Raw genomic sequence first — 24,632 nt, forward strand, 5'->3', positions numbered from 1 at the left:
CACAGGAAAGTAAGAGTGCACAATTTTTTACAATTCCTGAAGATAATGAAGTGCCAGCAGTGCCCAAGTATTTTTCCATACTTCACATAACACTCCTGTTGTGTGTTCAAGACTTGAAAGCATTAGAAGTCTAACACAAAAATATCTTTACTTTTCAGAACAATTGCTTTTATTTTAGTAAGTCATTTTTTGTCTGTAATACTGATCAATGCTATTTACAATTAAAATAGTCTACAAAAATAACATTCTGTAATAAAAAGTAGAAAAACCATTGGGAATAAGCCTGCAAGAGTTAAATGCCAGACCCATAACATTTCAGAGAAATAGGCAATAGCAAACTTAGCAGACTTCGTGATGCACTGCTGTTTCTGCAATAAAACATCCTTTTTACTCTGCAGCAGTAATATTTACTGTACATATACAAAGTTATACAGCACTGGAAACCAACATGGTTACAGTGAAATATGGCTTAATGTGTCTTACTGGGAAGCAAAAGTAAGACTTCCTTAGAGAGCCAATTACTAGAAGGTAACTGAAGTTGTTCTGCTGCTTGCCTGGTAAGTCAGGGCGTGTGACAACTCCAGGTCTGTGCAAAAGTCCAGTCTATATCTCAAGTACAAAATTCCAGCAGGTGTAGTTAAGAAGTTGCACAAGAGAACATCTTGCCTTCTGTAACACCTGTTTACCATCAGTAGATGTTCATACATCAAACTCTTCACTGCACGCAGAATTCCTGCTTCTGCATCAGGGTCAAGAAGCTACGACAAGCTTTCTAAGTGAAAAAGAACTCACCGTGAGTTTGGTGGAGTTGTCTCATTAAGTGGGCAATAAGTTAGAGCTCAGTGACCCCTAAGGCAGAGTGGTTTGGTGAGGTGCTGGTAACAGCTTGTGAAGTTGTCTGCTCACTAGCAGTGGTAACATTACAGGCACTCCCTGAAGAACAAAGCAACGAGGCTTTGTCATGTATTTCAAAACACCTGCACTTCACACTGATTACTGTGATTTTATCCAGTAGATGGCAGCATTTGAAAAAGAAAATAAAACCAAAATATTTCACAGTAAAACAACTGTAGTTGGTAATTAAATTAAACATTACCACTTTCTTATAGTGAGCATCAGGCTTGTTTCAGTAACAGAACTGCTGCTTCCAAGAAATCCTCATTTCCTGATCACAGACTTAAGATGTTCCAGTTTATACTCTTCAATGAAGTCTTTCACAATTCGCAGAGCCTTGACTTTCACCAACAGGAGAATAACTTCTTCAGTTTCATCACTATTGAACAAACAAATTAATAACAGCACATTCACACCTGACTTATAAAATCAATAAAGCTAAAAACGTACTTAGAAGAGAGGCAGGGAACTCTCCCTGACTGTCATCTGGTGCCTTTAGCTATACTGACCACTAACTGCACCCAACTTCTAGAGCCTCAGACTAGCCTGAACTAGTGCTGCAAAAGCAATCCATTTTACATTATGGATTGCATCTTTTGTTGCACATCACTGAAAGTGTTAAACGTATGAGACTCGAGGAATTAAGGAATCACAGAACCATTAAGTTTGAAGAAGACCAAAAAGATCAGCTAGCCCAACTGTCAGCCCATCACCACTGTGCTCACTGAACCACATCCCTGAAAGGAATATGAAACGAGTTAGTGCTGCATCCCAAGGAACGTGTTATTTATTACCTGCGGTTATTCCTGTGAAGCACACGTGCACACTGAAGCAAATGCTGGCAGAAGTTCCGTAACTCAGGGAGAGTTGACCCATTTCCAAGGTTTTGGAACCACCTTTGTGGGAAGCACGCAACCACCTGTTCACCACAGAATATTTTAGAAGTTAAAAAAAGGCTTTCAATACGGCTTTCAATCTCTTCTGACAGAGACTCCTCCTTTTGGACAGTTCAGTTATTATTAGCAGTGATAATTCTTCAAAAAACAAGAGCATCATTTTGAGCAGTTATTCCTAAAGGCCAGTGAACCAATGTTTGCTTTAAAACGCTTTTATACACAAAGGTCATAAAAAAACCCCAAACTTTAAATATTAAATAATTACACTTCATCTTCAGACTACATCTGTCCCCGTGGAAATAAGACCTTTTACCTCTTTACACTTCTCTATGTTTTCTGCCCCTGGTGCTGTGTTGAAGAGGTTCAGAAGAAGGTACCGATTCAGCAGCTTGCTCAGTCCCAAATCACGGACCGTGTCTTCCTGTACAATCCCATCCCAAAGGAGAACGTTGGAGAGCAGCTGCAGGAATGAAGACACAGAACATGTGTATTTGGTGTGTTAAAATCCCCTTTTTAAACTTAAAAGATACCATTTCCATCCAATTTCATTACTCAAAAAACAGGATTTCTTCTCTCCAAGCTTACTGCCAATCAGCCACAACAAAGCTACTTATCATAAATAATATTGTGAAGTAGATTAATTTTATACATACCTATGAAGCATACCCTAATACATACATCAACTCCCAAGGAAATAAAGATCATGTTACCCTTCCAATTGGTTAACGATTTGCTAACACCCAAGAACAGAAAACAACTAGGCTTTATTTTTTCAGAGAAAAGCCAGGTCAAATCTGAAGGTGTACACATGTACAAAAACAACAAGCCCAGCAAGAAACAGCAAGTGAGGTCCAACGCTAAGTGAACCTTTCAGAGAAGCTGTGACAGAATGGAAAACAAACACTAGTGTTACATTACATTACATGCCACCAGTCTCATAACACAAGTAAGGTTGGTAGCCTTGGTCCATAGCAAAAAGATTCTTTTGTGCTTGATCTCAGTATTGTTAGTTAGCAGGAGTTGTCTTCAGTTACCTTTTATCACTGTAAAAATGACTATTGAAATAGATTTAAGCCCAGTGTAAGAACATTGCTGGTTTCCCCCTCAATACAGAATGGTTAATTTCAAGGTAACTGTTAAACTCAATGTATTTCACCCACACAGACACAGTATGTGATCTTAGCAGCCCCCAGTCAAAAAGCAGACACAAAGCCCACAACTACTGTGTATTTCTCTGGAGTGTTTGACAGGACACTTCCTTTTGACTCCATGAGCTGCTAGGAAAACTAGACTGTATGACAGCACAAACAGCAAAATCTCATCAGCTCTGCTTCTGTATTAAAGCAGCTCCATCCCAGTTCTCTCCCAGCCCTTTATTAGTACACTGCCATACAATTTCTGGGCATGGTTTGGAGGCCATCCCCAATATGTCTGTACAATCTACTTTTAACTAAGGTGATTTTCACAGATAAGATTGGTATGTTTTCTTTACCTTAACAGCTGACCAAAACCGTCTTTCTTGGAATTCTGAACACGGCAATGATTTGTCTTCCACAGTGCTGATCAGAGAAAGAAGAAGAGGTAAAATAGGGATTTTGTTTGTCTTTAAAATAAGGCAAACAGACAATTCATCTCTTAAACACCAATGAATTACAATCAGAATAAAGGTCTAAGGAAACTGCTGTTAATTTGAACTCATTACAGTACCCAACGGAATTAGCAACTGGAAGCACTTGATTCTAAATTTGATGGATTCTGACCAAAACAGCACTGCTTGTAACCAAACGTGCTGCATCAGATTTAGCAACATTTCTCTCCTTACCTTAACATACCTCTCCTGTACCTTAACCCTACATCTACCAGCATTATAGACTTTCAGGAAATGAGTCAGGAGTAGAAGGGGGAACACCACCAAAAATAACATGAGACCTCAGATACTCTAAGTTAATATCACAAAACCAGACTCTGGACTGGACCTCCCAAACTAAGAGCTTTTCACTTATGAAAGCTTTTAGTTACAGGAGCAAAAAAGCATTAAGTTGTCTGTGGAGTTCATAAACATTAATGTTTGGTAACTATTCCTAGAATGAAACAGTAGAAGCAACATTTGTTCCATTTTATTAAACAAATTCAAGATCATGGAGGTCTACAATAAATTTCACCTACACTTGTGGAGAAAAGGTACAGAAAAGACTAAAGGCAAAAAAAAAAAGAAAAAAAAAAGGTTAGGTTGCAGTTGGACTTGATGGTCTTTAAGGTCTTTTCCAGCCTCCACAGCCCCATGATTCTATGACCAAAAATAAAAATGTTCTTAAAAAAAATAAGAAAATTAAAATAAAAATTCCCAGTCAGCTTACCTTTTAGGATACAGAGGGATAAAGACATCCTCCTCCACAGACTTCTTCATCCTCAGGACGACCATGTTAATCAGATCCTGTTCAAAAAAGAAAAAGTGAAAAATATTAACATAACCTCATAAGAAAAAGATCTCACCTTCCATTTACAACAATTTTAGGTAGTTATTTTGTTAATGTGGAGAAGCAAGGTGCTAATTCAGCTGAATGCAAGTGCCACAGTATATAACAGACACTACCATCACGACTGCATTACAGACCTGTGAGCAAGTCTCACTTTTTTTTTTTTAAATAAAATCCTCTTGGATAATGAGATTAACGTATTTTCCATCTATGAAGTTCTATTACGAACACACAACAAAACACAATAGCTACTATCCAAACAGAATCTTATCTAAAATTGTCTACTTGAAGACAAGAGCAGCAACTGCATAAATGTTTGTTATTATTTATTTTCATATTAGGGTCTAAACATCAACTTAGTTTCACCCACTTCAAGCCTGAAAAACTCTCAGATTTACATGAGAATAAAACCAGAACGGGGTTAAGGGTATGTTGCAGTGAATACTTACATAAGGTAATTATTAGACGATCACCAGGATAAATGCAGTAACCTTTTTTCCTAACCTATTAACTCTCACTTTATTTCCTTCCTCCCACCCTCCCACCAATTTCTGCTGTAAAGATGAATACAAAGAACTTTTGTTATTTCAGTCTGTATCTATGTTAAGGCTAAAAACAAACCAAGTTGACCTGTGGAATACTACCAGCATTTAAAGATCAAATTTTAAAAGATACTTCGATACAAGTATAAAATTTCTGACAATTTTTATTGTGATAAAGCAAAGTGATTAAACCTACAAATAGATTTTTGACATGGACAGGCACAATTTTTCTAGGAACAGAGACTGAAATCTGTCTCAGGAATCCCCCATGTCCCATAACCTTCAGTAAGAAGAGCTTCCGAATACTGCAATGTTAACTGTTAAGTTTTCTGACTATACAGTGACAAAAACAAAGCAATCAGAACTGAACAATTTCAGGACATCACCTTAAATGCACACAGAAGCATGCACAGAAAGCGCATACATTGGATCACGAACTTCCTTCCCCATTACCACAACAGCAAATTACCTGTTTTGCTCGGCTGCATTCATTTCTGGACAGGACTTGTTTTTCAAACATGTTATTGCAAAGCTGTATAAGGTTCTCAGTCTGTGAAGTTGATAAAGGATCCCACACATTCTTTACAAATACTGAAAAAAAAGGAATTTATTTCATTTACGATATCCAAGTGGCTATCTGCTCTAGTTTCAAGGAAGTAAACTAAAAAGACAAATCTTTCATTTACAGTAACCTTAACAAGTAATTGTAACTCTTAATGTAAGTTTACATTTACCACTTATTTAAGGTTTGGTTACCAATCTGCAGTGAATGTTCTCAAGACAACATTAATATACCTGTAATTTTTGGCAGAATAGTTTTTTCAATCACTCTAGACAAAACCTCTTCATCACGATCATCATCTCTCTTTGACTTCTTGGCATCACTGAATTCTTCTACAGCTTTGAACCAGGGCATCCCTTCCAAGTCTGTAGAATTCCGCTGAAAGATCATTCCTATTAGTTGCTTAGCTGGTCAGGATTGAGAGAAAAAGCTCCATGCAAAAATACATCTAATGATACCAAAAGAGTCTCATTTAAGAATTTTACATGGATTCTAATTGCTGAATGGACCAAAGCAGCAAGCTAAAACTGAATTTAAAGCTAAATTTCAGAGGGTAGGGTTGTAAAAATGTCAGCAAACAGCTCCACATTAATAAAGATGTGATTCATATACAAGCAACCCAACAAGAGGAAAGATGTCCTCCTTCTAGTTAAAACACTTATCTCAAGCTCTGGAATGCCTCTATAACCCAGGGCAAAGTTCCTGTACAGAAATCTTCCCTGCAAACAGCATGCCCCTGTCCTGTCATACTTTGAGCTGACAAATACCCACAGATCTTGTCAGTTAACAAAGATGAGTATATCAGAGTAGACAAGTTTGCAAGGACAGTACAGACCAGAACCATAGTGGAGCACTGCCTACCCAGAATCCTAGAGGATATAATAACACACACACACACAGAGCTTTTCAGAGAAATGAAGTCTGGAGATACACCTACCTCAAGAGGACTCCAGTTTATTAACTGAACTCTGATCAATGGATTTAAAAGCTTAGGCAGGCAAAAACTGATGTAAGCATCACAGTAAGAGTCGGGAAACTTCTCTTTCCACTCCTGGAATTTCAACAGGATTTTTCTGATGTCACAAAAATCTTCATGGACATCTTCAAAGATTTTCTTACTCTCCTCTAAAATGTTATCTATGGATAATATTCAATAGGAATAAAAGGAGATAATCAGTGAATTAATTGAGGTATAAGCTGAACAGTTGATGTAACTAAAGCATATAAATTTCTTTATGATAACAGCATCCACGTTTTACCTTCCACACTCTTACACTGAAATGGAATTTAAAACCAGCATTCTGAAAAAGCCATTTTCAGAAAACAAATAAATAATAAAGAACACCACAAAAAGACTTCTGCAACTTTGAACAACTGCACAGGTTTAAATACCCATTACATCCCATATTTTGAATGCATTTTAAAATCTCAGACACAAAAATTCTTCTTCTGTTACTCAGAAAATGTGCATCATGCCTCTCCCAGCTCCTCATGAGCTGCTCACTAAGGCCACTAAAACCTCAATTTAAAATACATTCCAACGTTGAAAACAACAAACAAAAGATCCGATTATACTAAAGAAGCCTACAGTCTTACCTATTCTTCCTATGTCACTGTTCAGAATTGTTTAAATGCATTAATTCTATGCTACAGAACATGAATTATATACCATTCAAAAAGGAGTATTTCTTCCATTCATTTGAAAATCCTTCTAAATATCAGAGGAATTTTGTTCTCATATACTGACCAACCTTTGCTCTTCTGGAATTCAGTCAACTCTGGCAGAGTCAGTTCTTCATCACTCGACATGCCTTCGTGGTGACCAGCTTTTTGTGAGCGCTCCCTCAGCTGCCGTCTGCAAGTCCTGCAATTTGTAATGAACTCAGGTTATTCCCCATGTACATATGTAAAAGGAAGCTCAATTATATACTAAAAACACATGGCGAGAGCAACAGCCTAAGAAAACACAATCAGGAAGCAGAAGTACTTATGCAAACCTAGAGACACAGACTGTAACAGTAAGGTACTTTGTGAGCTGCTGAAGGAGATTAAAAGCATCTCTAATAGCCTTCATTTCACTACATTCCTGCTAATAACTCTCCCCACCTGAAACACTAAACATCTAACATGCTACACCATACTGCCCTGATAGAGGTAATCTATAAGAAACCACTGCACCCTCAACAGTCCACCACCTCAGTTCTACTTTGCTTACACAACAACTTGCATAGAAACTGTCACTGCATCCCAGACTCAGAGGGTAAGAGTATGCATAATCAACAGTTTGCATCTGTGACAAGAAAATTATATTTATACATATTATTTGCATGGCATAGATCTTGTATGTAGTTACTGACATCACTTAACATTAAAGGTTAACGATTTGCTTCAAGCAAAGTTTTATTACATCATTTTTCAACCCTTAAAACTCTCAAGTCCTTAATTGTGTCAAAACAGTTATGAGTCAAAGCACCAACGCAACTGAAACAGTTTCAGAGCTCCCAGTAACTTAAGGTCAGCAGCAGACTGAACACTGACATTCAAAACGTAGCATCTAGCCTATGCGAGTAACAGAGGATAGGTTAGATATCCTGCTGCACCCACTGCTACCCCAGCAGCAACAACACCACCTGTCTACTTTTATCTATGCAATAATCGCAAAAATGTATTGCTATATATAATCACAATATTATTTATTCCAACAGCAGGGAAATAATCTACTCTCAGTTTCATGAACAGTCTCACTTCACTTATGTCAAATTAATAATACCCACTAACATTCAGATTCCAGTCAGCATGAAGAGAAACCCATGAGCTTTGGAAAGACATTTTAACGTGTGTGTGTACAACCTCATTTACTAATCCCACCTTCATCCCTGTATAAGTAACAGGAAGCAGATACACATTTATCACAGGTAGATGTACTTATATGTAATAACTACCTTCGATGCTCACACGCTTTCAGAAGCTTCATCTTTTCATCACTTTCCAAGCCATCATTAGTCAGTTTGCCATTCCCAGCTACCAGAAGACAGGAAGAAGACAAAGAGGTAAATGCAAAACACTGATTCTGCTTCTGCTCTTCATTTGGAAACTAACCAAAGTAAATTAAACCTCCTGATGAGAAATTGTAAGTGTTCAGTGTAAAGTACGGTCAATATTATAAGTGAACTGTAGGACAGATATGGCTGTTCCCTTGTGCAGGGGGACTGCCAGGTCACAGCCCCAGCCAGTAGGTGAGCACCTGATTGAGCGGAGGGAGGGACCCCAGATCCACCCATCCTCTCTCCCCTTCTTGATGATGCTTCCAGCTGTGCTTCCTAGAGTGCAGATCCACTCACAGTCCGCATGGTTTGCAGCCCCCACACCCCACCTACAACATGAGTTTGAACCAGAAAGGGCTACATCCCTGAGCTTGTTCTTTTCAAGCTGTTGCCAGTTACCAGTCAATTCTTTTTTGTCCATCTGTTCTATAGCGCCTGTATCCCAGATAATGGCTCCGCATCACCTTTGTTTGCTTTACACCTTGTAACAAGTGATGAAATACCAGCTCACTGCTTCCCAGTCCTGGATGGAAACAGACAGTGCCTACCACAGTCTGTTCCTAAGAATGTAAAAGGTACGTGGAGGGAGTGAGCCTGCACGTTAAACATGAAACCATGCAATGAACTGAGCAGCTATCAGGGTTTAGTTCCAGCTTCCAACATTTATATAATACTGCATTTAGATTTCAATAGTCAGGTCCCTACTATCTCCTGTTATTTGTGTCCCCTTGTATGTCCCAGATTACCCCTTCTGATTCTTCAATTCAACAGAAGCAGAAACTAAAAGCATTTTCTACTTGGACTGTTCACCTGTATCAGTGTCAGTTGGCTTAAGTGCACACAAGATACAAAACCAGCTGTCCCTACTGACATACTGCAGTGCGAGAAAAAACAGCGTTTCCATTAAATACAACTAGGAACACAACAATTAAAAGCTCTCAAACACTCAAGTACAGGTTCACTTATAATAAGCACAAAATAAAGCAGTTGTTAAATGGCTGCTACTAACAAGTACTCTTTTCTTCTCAGCACCTGCTCGCAGCCCATGACACTGTGTAACAAAACTATACATGCAGCCAGTTTTCTCTAGTCTGCACTTTATCCTGTGTACTCAGAAATCTGAACCCCTGAGTGGCAGTTAAAAGAAACTGGTGCCTCCGGTCTCTGTTCACAGCAGCTCCTAACACACTGTTCTTTGCTTTCCCAAACAGGTTTAAAGTGGATTTTCTGTTTGTTCCCCTAAACAGCAACAGATGAAGATTCATTTTGCACACAAACAACACATCAGTGCAGAAAGAAAACACAAGATGTGAAAACTAACAGTTTTCCCTATAGTAACTAGAAGGCAGATTCTGTCTTGAATAACATCATTGCATAAAAAGGCTTATTTCTTCATGACCCTTCCTTCACATAACTGATGAGTTTGAAATCTACATTTGTAAGCACACACTTTGCTTTAAAAACACTAAAATTAAGTGATGTTGCCAAGTAAACACGCTGCTTTTTCACATATTCACAAAGGACAGGATCCTGTAACTGCTTAACATTTACTAGAAAACCGACTCAGTTTTTCTTTTCAAGTACTAATAGACAAACCATTGAGATCAATCATTCAAAACTGACTAAGCATTTGGTCATGCTGTATTCACTGTTATGCCACGGAAAAGTGATACTACAAGGCTTACTTAGGTAAGGATTTCAACCAAGGTATCCAGTACAATACACCTACTGACAACACAGCAGGAGCAAAGATTAAACACGAAAATAAAATATAATCCAAAAATTAACTGTGTCTCTAAAGAAGGAGACTTCAGTAAGGAAATAACTTGTAACTTCATACTAACTTGTCAGATGCTGAATATAAGTAGCTTCCATTTTCAGCTCATCTTGCCTTCTTTTCAGTATGGACATGGCTTGTTGCTGAAGAAGTGCATGTACAGCAGATTCTAGCTCATTTATGTATTTCAGCTGAAATATGGTAAACAGTAATCAGGTTTGAACAAAACAAATTAAAGAACAGTTTGCACACTAGCCATCAAAAGAAGCATATCAACTAACACTTGTACTCTTTAAAATTACATAAAAAAGACTCTCAGGCTGCAATACAACTGACATAAATTAGATTACTAGTCACACATTACAAAGCAAACATAATTTGAGATCCCAAAACTGAATATAGGTCCCACCTCTCATACAACGTTAGGACACTCTAGTTAACTACACCTGAAGAAAAGGTTCCGGTGACATTTTATTTTTATCCATTACAATCTAGGTGAGCCTACAGCTCAAGTCAGCGCACATATTCCAACTTAAACATTTTAGGTTACTGTGAGGGCTGGTCTGTTTCTCCTTGTTTCCCATTACAATCAAGATTCTGACAGAACTGACTTATAACTGGTCATCTCTCATAATCATTTCCAAACAAGAAATCTCATTTTTTCATTGACAGAATTCAGGTTTATCATCTTAAAGAAATGGGTGGCAGGGAAAGGAAGGAAAACATACGTACTTTTTCATTGAAACAGTTTACTAAGTTCTCTACATATGTTTTCATGCCCCTGTAGAATTTGTAATTCATAGCAGCATCTGAAGACTCCTCTAATTTCCGGACAGTTATCTTTGAACTTTCAATGTCCTCCATATGTTTTTCATACTCCCTCTGGTGGGCACGGTGCACATCCTGCAATGATGCTATCCTAAAAAAGAAAACACTCAGACCATTAAAACCATGACATGTTAACAGTTAACACATTCCTGAACATGTTCCAATTAAAACAAAGTACAAAATCTTTGCTAATAATAGCATCTGCACTTGAGGAAAGAAGAACTGCAAGACTTACACGCATCAACGGCTGCAAAAGCATTGTGTGCAGACAAGATCTGTGCTTTGGAAAAATCAAACATCACTTACATAGTGGTAGCTCTGAAAGTACCACCACTGACCTTTTACTCATATTCCTCTACACAACATGCTTCTAAAGAACATGCTATGGCAAATGAAGTGATGTCACACTGAATAGATTCTACTCGAGCTGATGTGGGTAGAACTACAGCATACAACAGCATGTCCACACCAACTTAATTTAAGCCACAGGGCCAAAGCACACAAGCATTTACCTCATGCTCATTACCCAACACAAACCATTTGAAACTTCTTGTTACTTACAACCCAAAAACCTATGCTTACAGCTCTCGTTAGTTATTAAATGAAATGCCTCAGAAAAGCTTGCATTTATTACAATTTTGCTTTTTTCTCTTCTTAAAAAAAAAAAAAAAGAAAAGAAATCTCCTCTTGAATTCCTGCTTCATTTCATTCATTTCTTTCAGGTGATCAAGACCAAAAAAAAGAAACAAACAAAAAAAACCACCAAACCATACAATTCCACAAAGATATTAGTCCACTCCAGTGGAAATTCTTTGATCACAAGCAAGCCAGCAGCAGTTTGTACAACAGAGTATACATGCAGAAATTCACACAAGTTAACAGTACATGTTTTTGTTTCAGCTGTATGATGTTACTTGTCTGAACTTATCAGGACAGCTGATTCTGGTTGTATTAGCACTGAGAGGAGATGCGGATGGCTACCTTGGGAGCTCTGGATGCCTGACCCCATCTGTCCTTCTCACACACTTCCTTGGAAGTTCCCACCTCTACCCAGGACATTTCAGCTGCCCACTGTCTAAAAAGCCTAAAGAGAAACCACAATAAAATGACTGACAGCCCTATCTTCCCTTCCTTGTCACACAACACTGCGCCTACACTCCTTTAAGAACTACTAGCACGTAAAATAAAGCAGCAGATAAGTGATAAAACATTTGAGAAGTCCAAACACTCCCCTACTACAAAGCACTGCCAGGTAAAGTTAAAATCTGTAATGCTGTGCAGAACACTACAATAAGCACAATACAAAATCCTTCTATATTCACAAGACTTCACAGCTGCCACCACTTTGTGACAAAACCAACATCTCAGAAATTAACACTACAAGCAGTATTTACCTTTCAGTCAGTTGCTTTTTTATCATTTCCAAGTTCACAGGTGGTAAGGAAACACAGGGATCAAACGTGGGTTTAGCTGGTGGAGCTTTACACAGGGAACCATCACTGTAAGCTTCCTAAGAGAATTGCAACACTTTCAATACACAGTTTATGGAAATTAAATATAGGTTTATACACAATTAATATCAGTTTTGCCTTTGCAGCTTTAGAGATCAACAAAACATACCATCTGAATGCAAAAGGCATATGGTAAAAGGATATATAATCAATGATCAAATTGGGAAATTTCTGTACAACACAAAATGAAATGTATATATATAAATATATAAATTTCATATATTGTATATATAAAAAGCTGCGTATTTACAGTGTAAAATGCATACAGCATATACATACATCAGTACAAAACTGTAATTTAGGGTAAGTCAGCTCTCCTCTTAGACCAAAGACAGGAAAAGCTTCCAGCAATATATATAACGTTTCAGTGCTGACAGCTGAAACCTCACTAGTATTACTATTTTAAATATAAAAAGGAGAAATAAACAACAGCCAAACAAAGATAGAGATAGAACTTTCATTCTGACAACATGGCTTGACTGTAATTATAACTAAAATATTGGATTTTCAACCACATTAACATATAAATTAAATGACACTCTGCATTCCAAAACAGCAGGAGTCTGTAGGGTAAAATCTAGCCCAAACACAATGACTTGGAGTAACCAAGTCCATGACCAAAGTCAAGTACTAAAAACTTCTGCAATCTTCTGAAGAGCAAAAATAAAGGGGTTTCCAGAAACAAATGGAGTATGAGGAGCCAAAAACACCAGTTATACTGGATTTGAAATTCAGCAGCAATCTTCCCAATCCTCTAAAACCACTCCAATATAGCAGGCAGTAATTCCTACACCTTTCCCTTCTGACATAAAGAACCAATAACTCAGGTTTTCCTACTCTGATACAGAAGATTCAAGCCAAAAACAAAACTTCCAGCTCATCAGAGAAAACATTCCTGCCAATTATTTAGCAGGAAGAAATAAAATCAAATCTCTCTCTTGCTATGAGCAAAAAGCAAATCTCAACAGTTAGGAAAATACATACATGTATCACCTGAGGGAGTTTGACAGCTTTCTTAATTTGCTGTTCTTCCCACTTTGTTTCTGCTTCATCTTCGCTCGATTCATCACTCACAGGCACTAGAAGTTAAATCAACCATTAGTACACATGATTATGTCTAATCATAAAGGAGATTTAACTCCTTACCCAACCTCCTTTTTCAAAAGCAAGGACACTTCCCACAGCCATTACAAGAATTAGAAACAAATGACAGCAGATGAAAAGCCTGTACACAAAAACCATTTCCAAACTGGAAGTTTTAGAAATGGCAACTGGATTTTGCAGAACCCATATTCATTTACCCAATAGTTTCTCAGATTACTGCAGTACCGGAAAACAAAGATCAAATGTCTCAAAGCAAACCTGCATATGTGAGACTTCAAAAACAGACTACAACTTGGGGACATTATACACAGAGAATCCTTAAGTGTTCTAAAAGGCACAATCTACCATGGACACAGAAGTTTCTCCATAACATTTATTACAACAAAATAGATTATATCTACACATTACTTAAAACCATTAATCAAATAATAAAGCACTTGGTCTACAAGCCTGGCAAACTAGTGCTTTGTAAGTGAAACTACAAACAGCAAGGTGAATTAAGAACCAACAGAAAAGCCGCATACGCTTCACATGCAGTAAGTTCGCTTACTTCCAAAGGCCTGAGATACTTTGGTTGGTTGTTTTTTGTTTGTTTGTTTTTACCCCCTTTCGATAACAGCTATAATGTCAGAGTGTGGAGAGCAGGATAACATCACATATAAACCTCAAAGACCAAGCTTTATGGTCTCTTGTGAAGATCAAGAGCAAAACCTTGCACTGCAATCCTTACTGGGCAAGTCCCACATCCTTCCAGACATCAGAAAAAGAAAGACACAGCCTCTGGGAGAAAGGGCACAAACTCACCCATGTGTTCAGCCATCCTATGCCTAAAAGCTCTCATTTTAGGAACAAAGCGGAGATTATTCCTATCAGACTCATCTTCATCCTCTAAATCACTGCTTTCTCTTCTCTGAGAAACCTGACAATCATTTGAAACATCCAAGGGAAGGTAATCAGCTCGGGTCCTGGCTAGGTGGCGTCTCCTCCGAGCAGCCGCAATACAGCCTGCACTGGGGACACAGCCTGCATGCAAGAGAAACAAAACCTCATCAAAAGACTAAAAGCAACACTCTGTCACTCTGAGTGTAAGTCACAACTTCATTGCACAACTCTGAATTGAAAACACAAGGTCTTCCTTACAACCTTACCATACTGAACATAAACAAGTGGAAAGAGATCCTTAAAAAACAGCTCTTAACCTGAAAACAAAGCTCAGATCTCTTTCAAGTAAATCAACAACCTGCCTTTTTTCAAGGTCTTTAAAAGATCAAGACTACTATACCAATTGAGTTTACAGCGGAATTCAAACTTCACTAATAAAACAGTAAATAAAGTAAATTTTTATCTCAAAGTGAACTGTGAATTATTGAACAATTTTTCGTGGCTTTTGTATTTCTTCCAGTATCGATGGTCCGAATTTCTAATCCACTTCCTAAAACCAAGACAGAATTATGACAAACACCTGCAATCAAAACCACCAAGCAACTGTCACTATTCTCTCAAGACAGCCCTGACTCAGCATAAACAACATTCTTTAAAATATCAAGGAAACTGACCTGGTGATAAATCCTTCCTCCTCTGTGATGGGCTGGATTCATTTCCAGAGTCTGTGCTGTTGTCGTCCTCACTTAGTGAAGAATAACTCTCTTCCTTTGTCTCTTGAGCACCTTTAGTGTTGCCAGTCCCAGGCTCCAACTGAGGTATTTCTGTTTTAAGACAAAAAAAAGTAAGACTCCTTACATCGGTTTCAGCTGCTGGAAACTGATGCACCATGTAATTGGTTACCAGCAACTATTCAGACTACAATGAAACAGGGACCACATCTTGTCTGGTACTGAGCACCTGTGTTAGTGCTGAACAAATATGTTCTTCTGACAGACCACATTTACATATACAAAAGCTGCATAAGAGCTCCCAGATGCCACCTGATCTGCATCCCGGCAGGTCACGGCTTCACTCTTTAAACTGCATGTTTGAGGGAGCTGTTGTTTGTTTGGGGTTACCATGCTAATTATGAGGGACTGCTCCTTTCAGTTCAGGGTTTTTGTGTGTCTTGTCTACAGTCACCTCAGAATTCTTCAACAAAAAGAAACAAACTGATTTATCTTTATGTTTCACTGCATCTGTCACTTTACTGAACAGAAAACACCACTAAGAATGAGGCATACTTTTAAAAACAGTACTTATCTGAACCACAAGGGAATAAATCACATAGAGAAACAATTTCCTGACTAGAAGTGGCACTACAGCACATCCATGAGCTGACAAAGGTTTCAAAAGGCTAAACAGAAGGGAACGTTTTAGACACACTTGTAAAGCAGGCAAGCCCCAAACATCCCTCCAGCAAACTTTACTATTACTCAGAATACTAGAAGAACAAGCAAAGGTATTGATAATAGTCAATTAAAATATCCATGCTTTAACAGTGAATGTTGTGATAACATTAAATTTGAAGTTCAACGTACGTTCCATTAAAGTCCTACCAAGCTCATATGTTCTCTAATGCAAATATTCAGTTTAACTTCAAACTGATGGTAACAAGCAGCAAGTAGCTGTCGAGAGGTTTGAAACATCTGATGCTGAGGGATACATTTATCCCAAGTCCCACCACCTCTGATTTACTGCAGAGATTCTGCACACACAGATCTTCAAGAAGAATCAAAAATCCCAAGTTCACATAACAGACATCTGACAGCAGGATTTGCACAGTACTCTTACTCATTTCATGATGTTTTTATAGAACTAATGCTATTTTTTAACTTAAGAAGTACTTACTTTTGCTTTCATCACCTTCTGTCTCTGCAGACGGCAAACGCTTCTTCTTTTGAATTCTAAATGTTACTTCACTGAAGGACGGCTTCTTGATTTTAAAACATTCCTCATCACCTGGATAGACAGAATGACTCTGAGCAACACTCTAAAGAAGGCAGCAGTGTACAGGCAGAAGTATAAAGCACACACTCTTTACACATGCACTCAGCATGTATTTTGAAGCTTCAACTGCATTACGTCTCCCTAATCACTTGTATTATGTCGCCCTGTGACTCAAGATCCACCACTTCTGAATTTACATCTGCCACATCTCCTCTATAAAACAACAGATGAGATCTAATATACCATTTTCTGTTGCAGTTCGGATCCTTTACAAAGCAACCCCCATAAGTCGCCCAATCCAAACTCCTCCTGGAAAAGCCTGAAGGCGCATCCTTCTGTCCTATTGTTTGTCACCTGAGAAAAGCGACCAGCAGCTCCCACCTACAGCCTCCTTTAGGTCGCTGCAGAGCCACGATCTCACCGGTCTCCTCCAGACAGAACAGCCGCACTTCCCGCAGCCGCTCCAGGTGCTTGAGCAGCCTTTTCTACGTTTCTTCAGCTCCAAGAACTGCCACTCGCACATACACACGTGTCTGTCCTGCCCCTCGCAGCCACATCACATCACATCACATCACATCACATACACATACACATACACCTCATCACATCACATCACACAACATACACATCACATCACACCACACCACACCACATACACCACACACACCTCCCCACACACCCCGCACCCCCACCTTCCCCCCCGCACCTTCCATCTCCTCCTGTTCTCCCCCGAAGCTCAGCCCGGCCCCGGTTCCCCGCTCCGGTTCCCCCCCACATGACGATGCGGCGCCGCGCTCCGTCTCGCTCTGCTCGGGCTCCGCTCCCTCACGGCGGTGGCGGCACAGCGGCGGGACGGCGCCCCGGCCCCGCTGCTCATCGCCGCTGCTGTTACCGCTGTTACCGCTGCTGTTACCGCTGTTATCGCTGCTGTTACCGCTGTTACCGCTGTTATCGCTGCTGTTACCGCTGTTACCGCTGCTGTTACCGCTGTTGTTGTTGTTACTGTCGCTGTCGCTGCTGCCCGTGGCCGCGCGCCGCCGAGCGCGGAAGTTGCGCGGGGGCCGGCACGACATCCCGGATCACAGCGCGCACACCGCGCATGCGCCACGACCCGAAACACCGCCCACACCCGCCGCACCGCGCATGCGCAACGCCCGACGACCAGTGAGAGGCGGGGCTGGGTCACGGGAACATCCGGGTAACCGGGACACCGGGATGTTACAGGGGTCAAAAACTGCTGTGAGGGCGGGCGGGAATCGAACACGTCAGAGCCCAGCCATTGATAAATACGTGGGCTGTCAGAGCCCAGCCATTGATAAATAGCCCATCCATTGATAAATACGTGGGATGTTAGAGCTCATCCATTGATAAATAGCCCATCCATTGATAAATACGTGGGCTGTCAGAGCTCATCCATTGATAAACCTCCCCTTGCTGGACAGGAAGACCCAGCTGCCTGCAGCTCATTACTCTTTTCTTTCTTTTTTCCCTCCTTCACGCCTGTATGTGAGGGAGCTGTGAGGGAGCTGTGAGGGAGCTGTGAGGGAGCTGTGAGGGAGCTGTGAGGTCACGGCTGGAGCCGCTGATGGAGCCCCTGGTGGGGGGTGTAGCCCTGCAAGCACAGGTGGCAGCAATGCACCTGTGGGACCCGATGGGGCTCAGCCCGGCTCCACCCCCCCGACCTCACTGAAGGGCTGGCAGCCAGGAGGGACGTATCTCTGTCTGTATAAACTGTTCACGGTCTCTGGGGCGAGCCCTGGTCCTTAGGAAGGGGTAAGGAATTCTTTCTATGTTACAGGATTGTGATCTCTGTCTTTCCTGGGAGGTCTAAAACAGGTTCAAAGCAGTTGTATGTCCTACGTGTGTCCTTACGATGCCCTTTGTTCTCTAAGGACACAAGGTGGTTGCCTTACTGTCCTTTGAACTGCTGTTGAAGGAGTTGATGTGCATTCTTGTTTTCCCCACTACAGCCTTGTCTCTGGAGTGCTTCATTCAGCCCTGAGGTAGCACTTGAAGGCTGATCACGTTTAACGGCTCTGGAAATGCCCTTTTCCATCAAGAGGTTCTGCATCCTTGAGATTTTGATTGTGCAGTTGTTAAGAAATTCCTTTCTTTTTGGTTGAGCCTCCATTCCCTGTTTCACAGGTCTCAGTTTATCTCCACCCCAGGGCTCTAATCTTTGTCTGCAAGTACACTGTCACAGCCCACTTCTCAGCTAATACTGCCATGCATTAATTCTGCCCATGCTGAGAGTTGTTTAAGGGTATTCTGTGTATTATTATCATGTTCTGAATTATATCCTTTGTCTCTTGATCTCATCCCATTTTACAGCTCGATGGAGTTTCAAGATAGCTGAGGCTGTTCTAATTAGTGGTTTAAACATTGTGAAATCTACTGGAGCAACTGATGGAGCTTCATGAACCACTCATTTGTGTATTGCTTGTTGTGAGAACCCTTCTTGGTTTTCTGGCTCACAGCTTGCTTCCTGAGGTACTTCTTGTGACAAGACTCTAATGATTTATGGAGGAGTCAAGTGGTGGCTGCTACCGTGAGACATTACATTTGAAAGCACCTTCCTTCAGAGCTATTTGCCTCCAGAAGAGAGTGCTCAGGAGTGTTTTCTGGTGCAAGATCTGCCCTGTGACTAAACAGCTCCAGGTTGGTATGGGAAAACTGGGGAATGATGCCATCGTGTCCTGTGAAAAACAGGATGCAGATGGGCGTCTCTGCTCCCTCTTATCTGCTGGCAAGGCTGGGAAGATGGGAACAAAGGTGTTTCTGCTGAGATTCTAGAGCCAGAAGCTGCCGCTCCAAGAAAAGCTGACTCAGTCACTTTGGATTTGAGCTGTCACTCCAGAGAGAGCTGACTCGACCACTTTGGACTTGTAAGTTTGTATTACCACTGGACATTGTTGTCACCATGGTCACCATCATCATCTGTGGAACAACGATGCCCGACAACCTCCTTCTACTGAACTAGCAATGACTGAACTACAAACCACATTGGATCCATGGGGGTGACTGTCTCCCTTCTTGCTTCATTTCCGGAGCTGCAGTGCTGCACTCAGTGCAATGCCGGAGCTGCAGTGCTGCACTCAGTGCAATGCCGGAGCTGCAGTGTCACACTCAGTGCAATGCCGGAGCTGCAGTGCTGCACTCAGTGCAATGCTGGAGCTGCAGTGCCGCACTCAGTGCAATGCCGGAGCTGCAGTGCTGCACTCAGTGCAATGCCGGAGCTGCAGTTCAGCACTCAGTGCAGTGCCGGAGCTGCAGTGCTGCACTCAGTGCAATGCCGGAGCTGCAGTGCCGCACTCAGTGCAATGCCGGAGCTGCAGTTCAGCACTCAGTGCAATGCCGGAGCTGCAGTGTCACACTCAGTGCAATGCCGGAGCTGCAGTGCTGCACTCAGTGCAATGCCGGAGCTGCAGTGTCACACTCAGTGCAATGCCGGAGCTGCAGTGCTGCACTCAGTGCAATGCCGGAGCTGCAGTGTCACACTCAGTGCAATGCCGGAGCTGCAGTTCAGCACTCAGTGCAATGCCGGAGCTGCAGTGTCACACTCAGTGCAATGCCGGAGCTGCAGTGCTGCACTCAGTGCAATGCCGGAGCTGCAGTGTCACACTCAGTGCAATGCCGGAGCTGCAGTGCTGCACTCAGTGCAATGCCGGAGCTGCAGTGCTGCACTCAGTGCAATGCCGGAGCTGCAGTTCAGCACTCAGTGCAATGCCGGAGCTGCAGTTCAGCACTCAGTGCAATGCCGGAGCTGCAGTTCAGCACTCAGTGCAATGCCGGAGCTGCAGTGTCACACTCAGTGCAATGCCGGAGCTGCAGTGCTGCACTCAGTGCAATGCCGGAGCTGCAGTTCAGCACTCAGTGCAATGCCGGAGCTGCAGTGTCGCACTCAGTGCAATGCCGGAGCTGCAGTGCTGCACTCAGTGCAATGCCGGAGCTGCAGTGCCGCACTCAGTGCAATGCCGGAGCTGCAGTGCCGCACTCAGTGCAATGCCGGAGCTGCAGTTCAGCACTCAGTGCAATGCCGGAGCTGCAGTTCAGCACTCAGTGCAATGCCGGAGCTGCAGTGCTGCACTCAGTGCAATGCCGGAGCTGCAGTTCAGCACTCAGTGCAATGCCGGAGCTGCAGTTCAGCACTCAGTGCAATGCCGGAGCTGCAGTTCAGCACTCAGTGCAATGCCGGAGCTGCAGTTCAGCACTCAGTGCAATGCCGGAGCTGCAGTGCTGCACTCAGTGCAATGCCGGAGCTGCAGTGCTGCACTCAGTGCAATGCCGGAGCTGCAGTGCTGCACTCAGTGCAATGCCGGAGCTGCAGTTCAGCACTCAGTGCAATGCCGGAGCTGCAGTGCTGCACTCAGTGCAATGCCGGAGCTGCAGTGCTGCACTCAGCTCCACCCGTAGGAACCCACGGGATGAAGGGAGTCACCGCCCGGTTCTGACGGGACGCTGTGTGTCCCAGCTGCAGCGCTGCTGTCAATGAGGGGCGGGCAGAGCGCGGGGCTGCGGGCAGAGCTGGGGGCGGAGCCTGCGGAGTAGCGACCAATGAGAGGGAGGGACGGGCGGTGGGCCGGGCTTGAGTGAAGGGGCGTGTCTATGCTAATCAGAGCCGCGGGGGTCGCCGGGAGCGCTCCGCCACGATGAACCGGGGCCCGGCGGAGCCGCTGTCGGGGACGGAGCGGGAGCGGCACCGGCGGAGCGGGGTGGGAACGGAGCGGGGGAGGAGGCGGAGGGGTCGGGGCGGGCGTTGGGTGCGCGACCGTGAGGTGTCGGGGGCGCGCGTGGGGGCGGGTGCTGTACGGGAGGCGTTACGGGTATCGCTTCTCGGCCTTTTGGCTAAGATCAAGTGTAGTATCTGTTCTTATCAGTTTAATATCTGATACGTCCTCGATGAGAGGACTTTATATTAAACGGATTTTTGGGTGCGGGAGTTGGACCCGGAGCTTGCTCCCTCCGCTCCGCGCATCGTCCCGGTATGGCAGTACTTCCGGGCACGGTGCACCTCCCCCGGGAGGAGCGTGGTGGTGAAAGGCAGAGCTGGGCCCAGTGCTGGGCGGGGTGTGCGGTGATGGCCGGGATGAGGGCAGGGAGGGCACATCAGTCAGTTCCACATGGCACCGAGTTGCTGCGAGTGTGGATCTGCCTGGGGGGAGCGAGGCCCTGCACAGGGATCTGGACAGGCTGCACAGCTGGGCTGAACCAACGGGATGAGGTTCAACAACAGCAAATGCCGGGTCCTGCACTTTGGCCACAACAACCCCGGGCAGCGCTACAGGCTTGGGGCGGAGTGGCTGGAGGATTGTGCGGAGGAAACGGACCTGGGGGTATTGATGGATGCTGGCCTGAACGTGAGCCGACAGTGTGCCCGGGTGGCCAAGAAGGACGACGGCATCCTGCCCTGTATAGAAACAGTGCTGCCAGCAGGAGCAGAGACGTGATTGTCCCCCTGTACTCAGCACTGGTGCGGCCACACCTCGAATTCTCTCTCCAGTTGTGGGCCCCTCACTGCAAGACACTGAGGGCCTGGAACGTGTTCAGAGAAGGGCTACAAAGCTGATGAGGGGTCTGGAGCACAATGGGGCCATATGAGGAGAGGCTGAGGGAGCTGGGAATATTCAGCCTGGAGAAGAGGAGGCTCAGGGGAGACCTGATTGCTCTCTATAACTAACTGAAGGGAGGTTGCAGTGAGCTGGGGGTTGGCCTCTTATCAGTGATAGGACCAGAAGGAATGGTTTCAAGCTGTGGCAGAGGAGGTTCAGGCTGGACATTAGGAAGTATTACTTCTCAGAAAGGGTGGCCAGGCACTGCAATGCACTGCCCAGGGAGGTGGTGGAGTCACTGACCACAGGAGTGTTCAAGAAATGTTTGGATGTTTTGTTGAGGGATATGATTTAGCTGGGAAGTATTGGTGATGGTTGGACTGAATGATCTTCCAGGTCCTTTCCAACCTTAATAATTCTGTGATTCTGTGACTTTCAGGGAGTCAGGGCCCAGCCGAGGGAGGTTGTGCCCAGTCTCCCCATCACCAGAGATCTCAGGGCATGAGAAAATGCAGCGACTCGGCACGGACTCAGATGTGAACGATCCAAATCGTTTATTACAAGTCCTCACATCCCTTATATACCTTCACAAGTTGTTATTTTCTAACTTTCCCATCCGCCCTTACAACTTTCCCAAACACCTTACATGTCAACAAAGCATTCTACAAAACACTTTTCAACTGTCCATGCAGGCACATAACCAATCAGAGCTGTGAGACTCTTCTTCTCCTTGCAGAGGTGTCCTTGGTTCTCATGCTGTTTATCTTGCTCCACAGCTGCTGCTCTGAACAGCTTTTCTTGTATTCCCACAATTCCCCCTTTTTTGTTTATTGACAAGCTACTACCATACTATAAAATAATAACACTAATTATATTAATAACATAATCATTATAACTCAATCAAGGCCTCGATTGACAATACTCTAAAAGTGAAAAAAGAGACAAGTCAAATACAACACAACAACATTACTGTTAAACCCACTAAAAAGAACAAACATGTTTGTACTGCAACCTAAGTTTCTGCAACCTGAAAATAAATCCATGAGGGTCCCATTGTGTTAATCCGTAACTGATCAGGAAAAGTCTTCAATTTTTATATACTCTGATATATTGATTTTTAATGACCACTAAAATTTGTGCAGTAAATGCTTTTAAGATGCTCATAACCATGCTCTACCAACTGAGTTATCCGGGCTAATAATTGATTAATGATCGCACAATTTAATGGAATAGCATGTCAAATAGAACCAGTTTTAGAGGACAGATGTACTAAAGTATCACTAGGGGCATTATTACTTATTGACCCTGAGAAACAGCAAGCTGTGTTGGTGGTGGATGTGACAGGCAGTGCCAGCAGGGCGTCCCCTGCTTCAAGGTGCACATTTCCTCTCTCACCCATCACAGATTCTCTCCTGCATTCAGGGTCTGATGGACTTCTTCCAGTTGTACACCATATCCGCATGGCCAGTGCGTGATATAGAGCCCAACTGGAACACCTGTTTGGAAAACAGAATAAACTATCAGATTTAGTTCTATTAGCGTGCACTTTTGTCTGAAATGATGCATGGTTATATTTCAAAAATCCCAATTAGTTGGATGTAAGAGAGGTATCTATTCTATGATACAGGGTCAAGAGCTCGTAGAATTTGTAGACGGTGTCGACCTCGCTGTATTAGCATAGCAAACATTTCCACTCGTGATGTAACAGATTTTGAAAATGTATGAGGTAAAAATACCCATTTGAGGATAACGAGAGGATCCTTTCTTGAGGTATCCCATTGACATAACAAGCCATATGGCTGATAGAAGTTGGATATTATTATGAGAAGTATTGTAAGTGATAAACAAACACGATGGCTATATCGATTTTGCACTGATGTTATTACACAGTCTAAGCATTGTTGTGCTTCTGGTGTTAATTGTCTTTTGGAAGTTAGATCTGGGTCTCCTTTCAGTAGTTTGAATAAAGGATGCAGCTCTTGAGTAGTAATTCCCAAAAGTGGCCGCAACCAATTGATGGTTCCTAATAACTTTTGCAGATCGTTTAATGTCCGTACGTGAGGTACGATTTTGAGCATTTGTGGCTGGATAGTGTGAGATGCAATTTTCCATATTGCTTCTTTTCTGCACTGCTCTAAGACATCACAGTACGCTGTAGGGAAATTTGTCATTCCTGCTCCCTTCAAATTATCATCAGGAGGCAATGCGCCCGATTCGCCTTCCGGATCTACTGGACCGGGGTCACAACGATCCCCTGGTTTCGGTCCATCCGTGTCTTTAACCACGTTACACGCGCGCCGCACCCACGCAGCAGCGCATGACGTGGGCGGAGCGGGGGGCGGAAGCGGCGCGACGAACGTCGTAGGCGGAGCGAAGGGCGAGGGCGCCGTAGAGGGCGGCAACGCGGCGAACGTCGGGGGAGGAGCGAACGGCGGGAGCGCGAGGGGGGGCGGCCGCGGCCCCTCGTCTCCCCGAATCGGGGAGGGGTCGGAGCCGCCAGTCGGATCCGGGCACGGGCCGCTTCCCGCAGCGAGAGGCAGCGGCGGGGTTGGGACGGAGGGCGGCAGGGAATGG

The 24,632-nt window shown here is 43.1% G+C and overlaps 1 protein-coding gene and 1 non-coding gene across 11 annotated transcripts; one reads left to right on the top strand and one right to left on the bottom strand.

The window, feature by feature from the left end:
- Positions 1 to 146: 146 nt before the first annotated feature.
- GCFC2 (GC-rich sequence DNA-binding factor 2) lies at positions 147 to 17,610 on the bottom strand. Of its 10 annotated transcripts, none has more exons than XR_014944314.1 (18): positions 17,216 to 17,610; positions 16,411 to 16,521; positions 15,192 to 15,341; positions 14,440 to 14,658; positions 13,516 to 13,610; positions 12,415 to 12,530; positions 10,925 to 11,111; positions 10,260 to 10,383; positions 8,314 to 8,392; positions 7,123 to 7,235; positions 6,309 to 6,508; positions 5,605 to 5,778; positions 5,279 to 5,400; positions 4,148 to 4,224; positions 3,283 to 3,349; positions 2,104 to 2,250; positions 1,689 to 1,813; positions 147 to 1,273 (listed from the first exon to the last, which is right to left on the bottom strand). XR_014944314.1 is itself a non-coding variant. In XM_015859927.3 (18 exons), the coding sequence occupies exons 1-18, from the start codon at positions 17,580 to 17,582 to the stop codon at positions 1,159 to 1,161; spliced, it is 2,550 nt and encodes an 849-aa protein (XP_015715413.2). In that variant the 5' UTR covers positions 17,583 to 17,610; the 3' UTR covers positions 147 to 1,158. The 10 variants fall into 10 exon arrangements, 5 of the variants coding, with proteins under 5 accessions (XP_015715413.2, XP_015715412.2, XP_085398454.1 ...); XR_014944315.1 differs by having other exon boundaries at positions 5,605 to 5,749; positions 7,119 to 7,235; XR_014944316.1 differs by having other exon boundaries at positions 7,119 to 7,235.
- A 3,724-nt stretch (positions 17,611 to 21,334) lies between these two features.
- Positions 21,335 to 21,525, top strand: LOC146761619 (U2 spliceosomal RNA). Its single transcript, XR_014945013.1, has one exon. It is a non-coding gene; the product is annotated as a U2 spliceosomal RNA (small nuclear RNA).
- The last annotated feature ends 3,107 nt before the right edge of the window (positions 21,526 to 24,632 follow it).

The sequence above is a fragment of the Coturnix japonica genome, chromosome 3, assembly GCF_054131305.1.
Source record: "Coturnix japonica strain WE chromosome 3, WE-NBRP24, whole genome shotgun sequence".
NCBI classification, from domain to species: domain Eukaryota; kingdom Metazoa; phylum Chordata; class Aves; order Galliformes; family Phasianidae; genus Coturnix; species Coturnix japonica.

Bases quoted from the DNA above. Each gene is read 5' to 3' on its own strand.
- GCFC2 (XM_015859926.3), bottom strand. From the start codon at position 17,582: ATGTCGTGCCGGCCCCCGCGCAACTTCCGCGCTCGGCGGCGCGCGGCC. The intron at 16,522-17,215 runs GTGCGGGGGGGA...CTGTCTATCCAG, and splicing joins AGAACAGGAGGAGATGGAAG to GTGATGAGGAATGTTTTAAA. The intron at 1,274-1,688 runs GTAATAAATAAC...TTTGTTCAATAG, and splicing joins CTTCACAGGAATAACCGCAG to TGATGAAACTGAAGAAGTTA.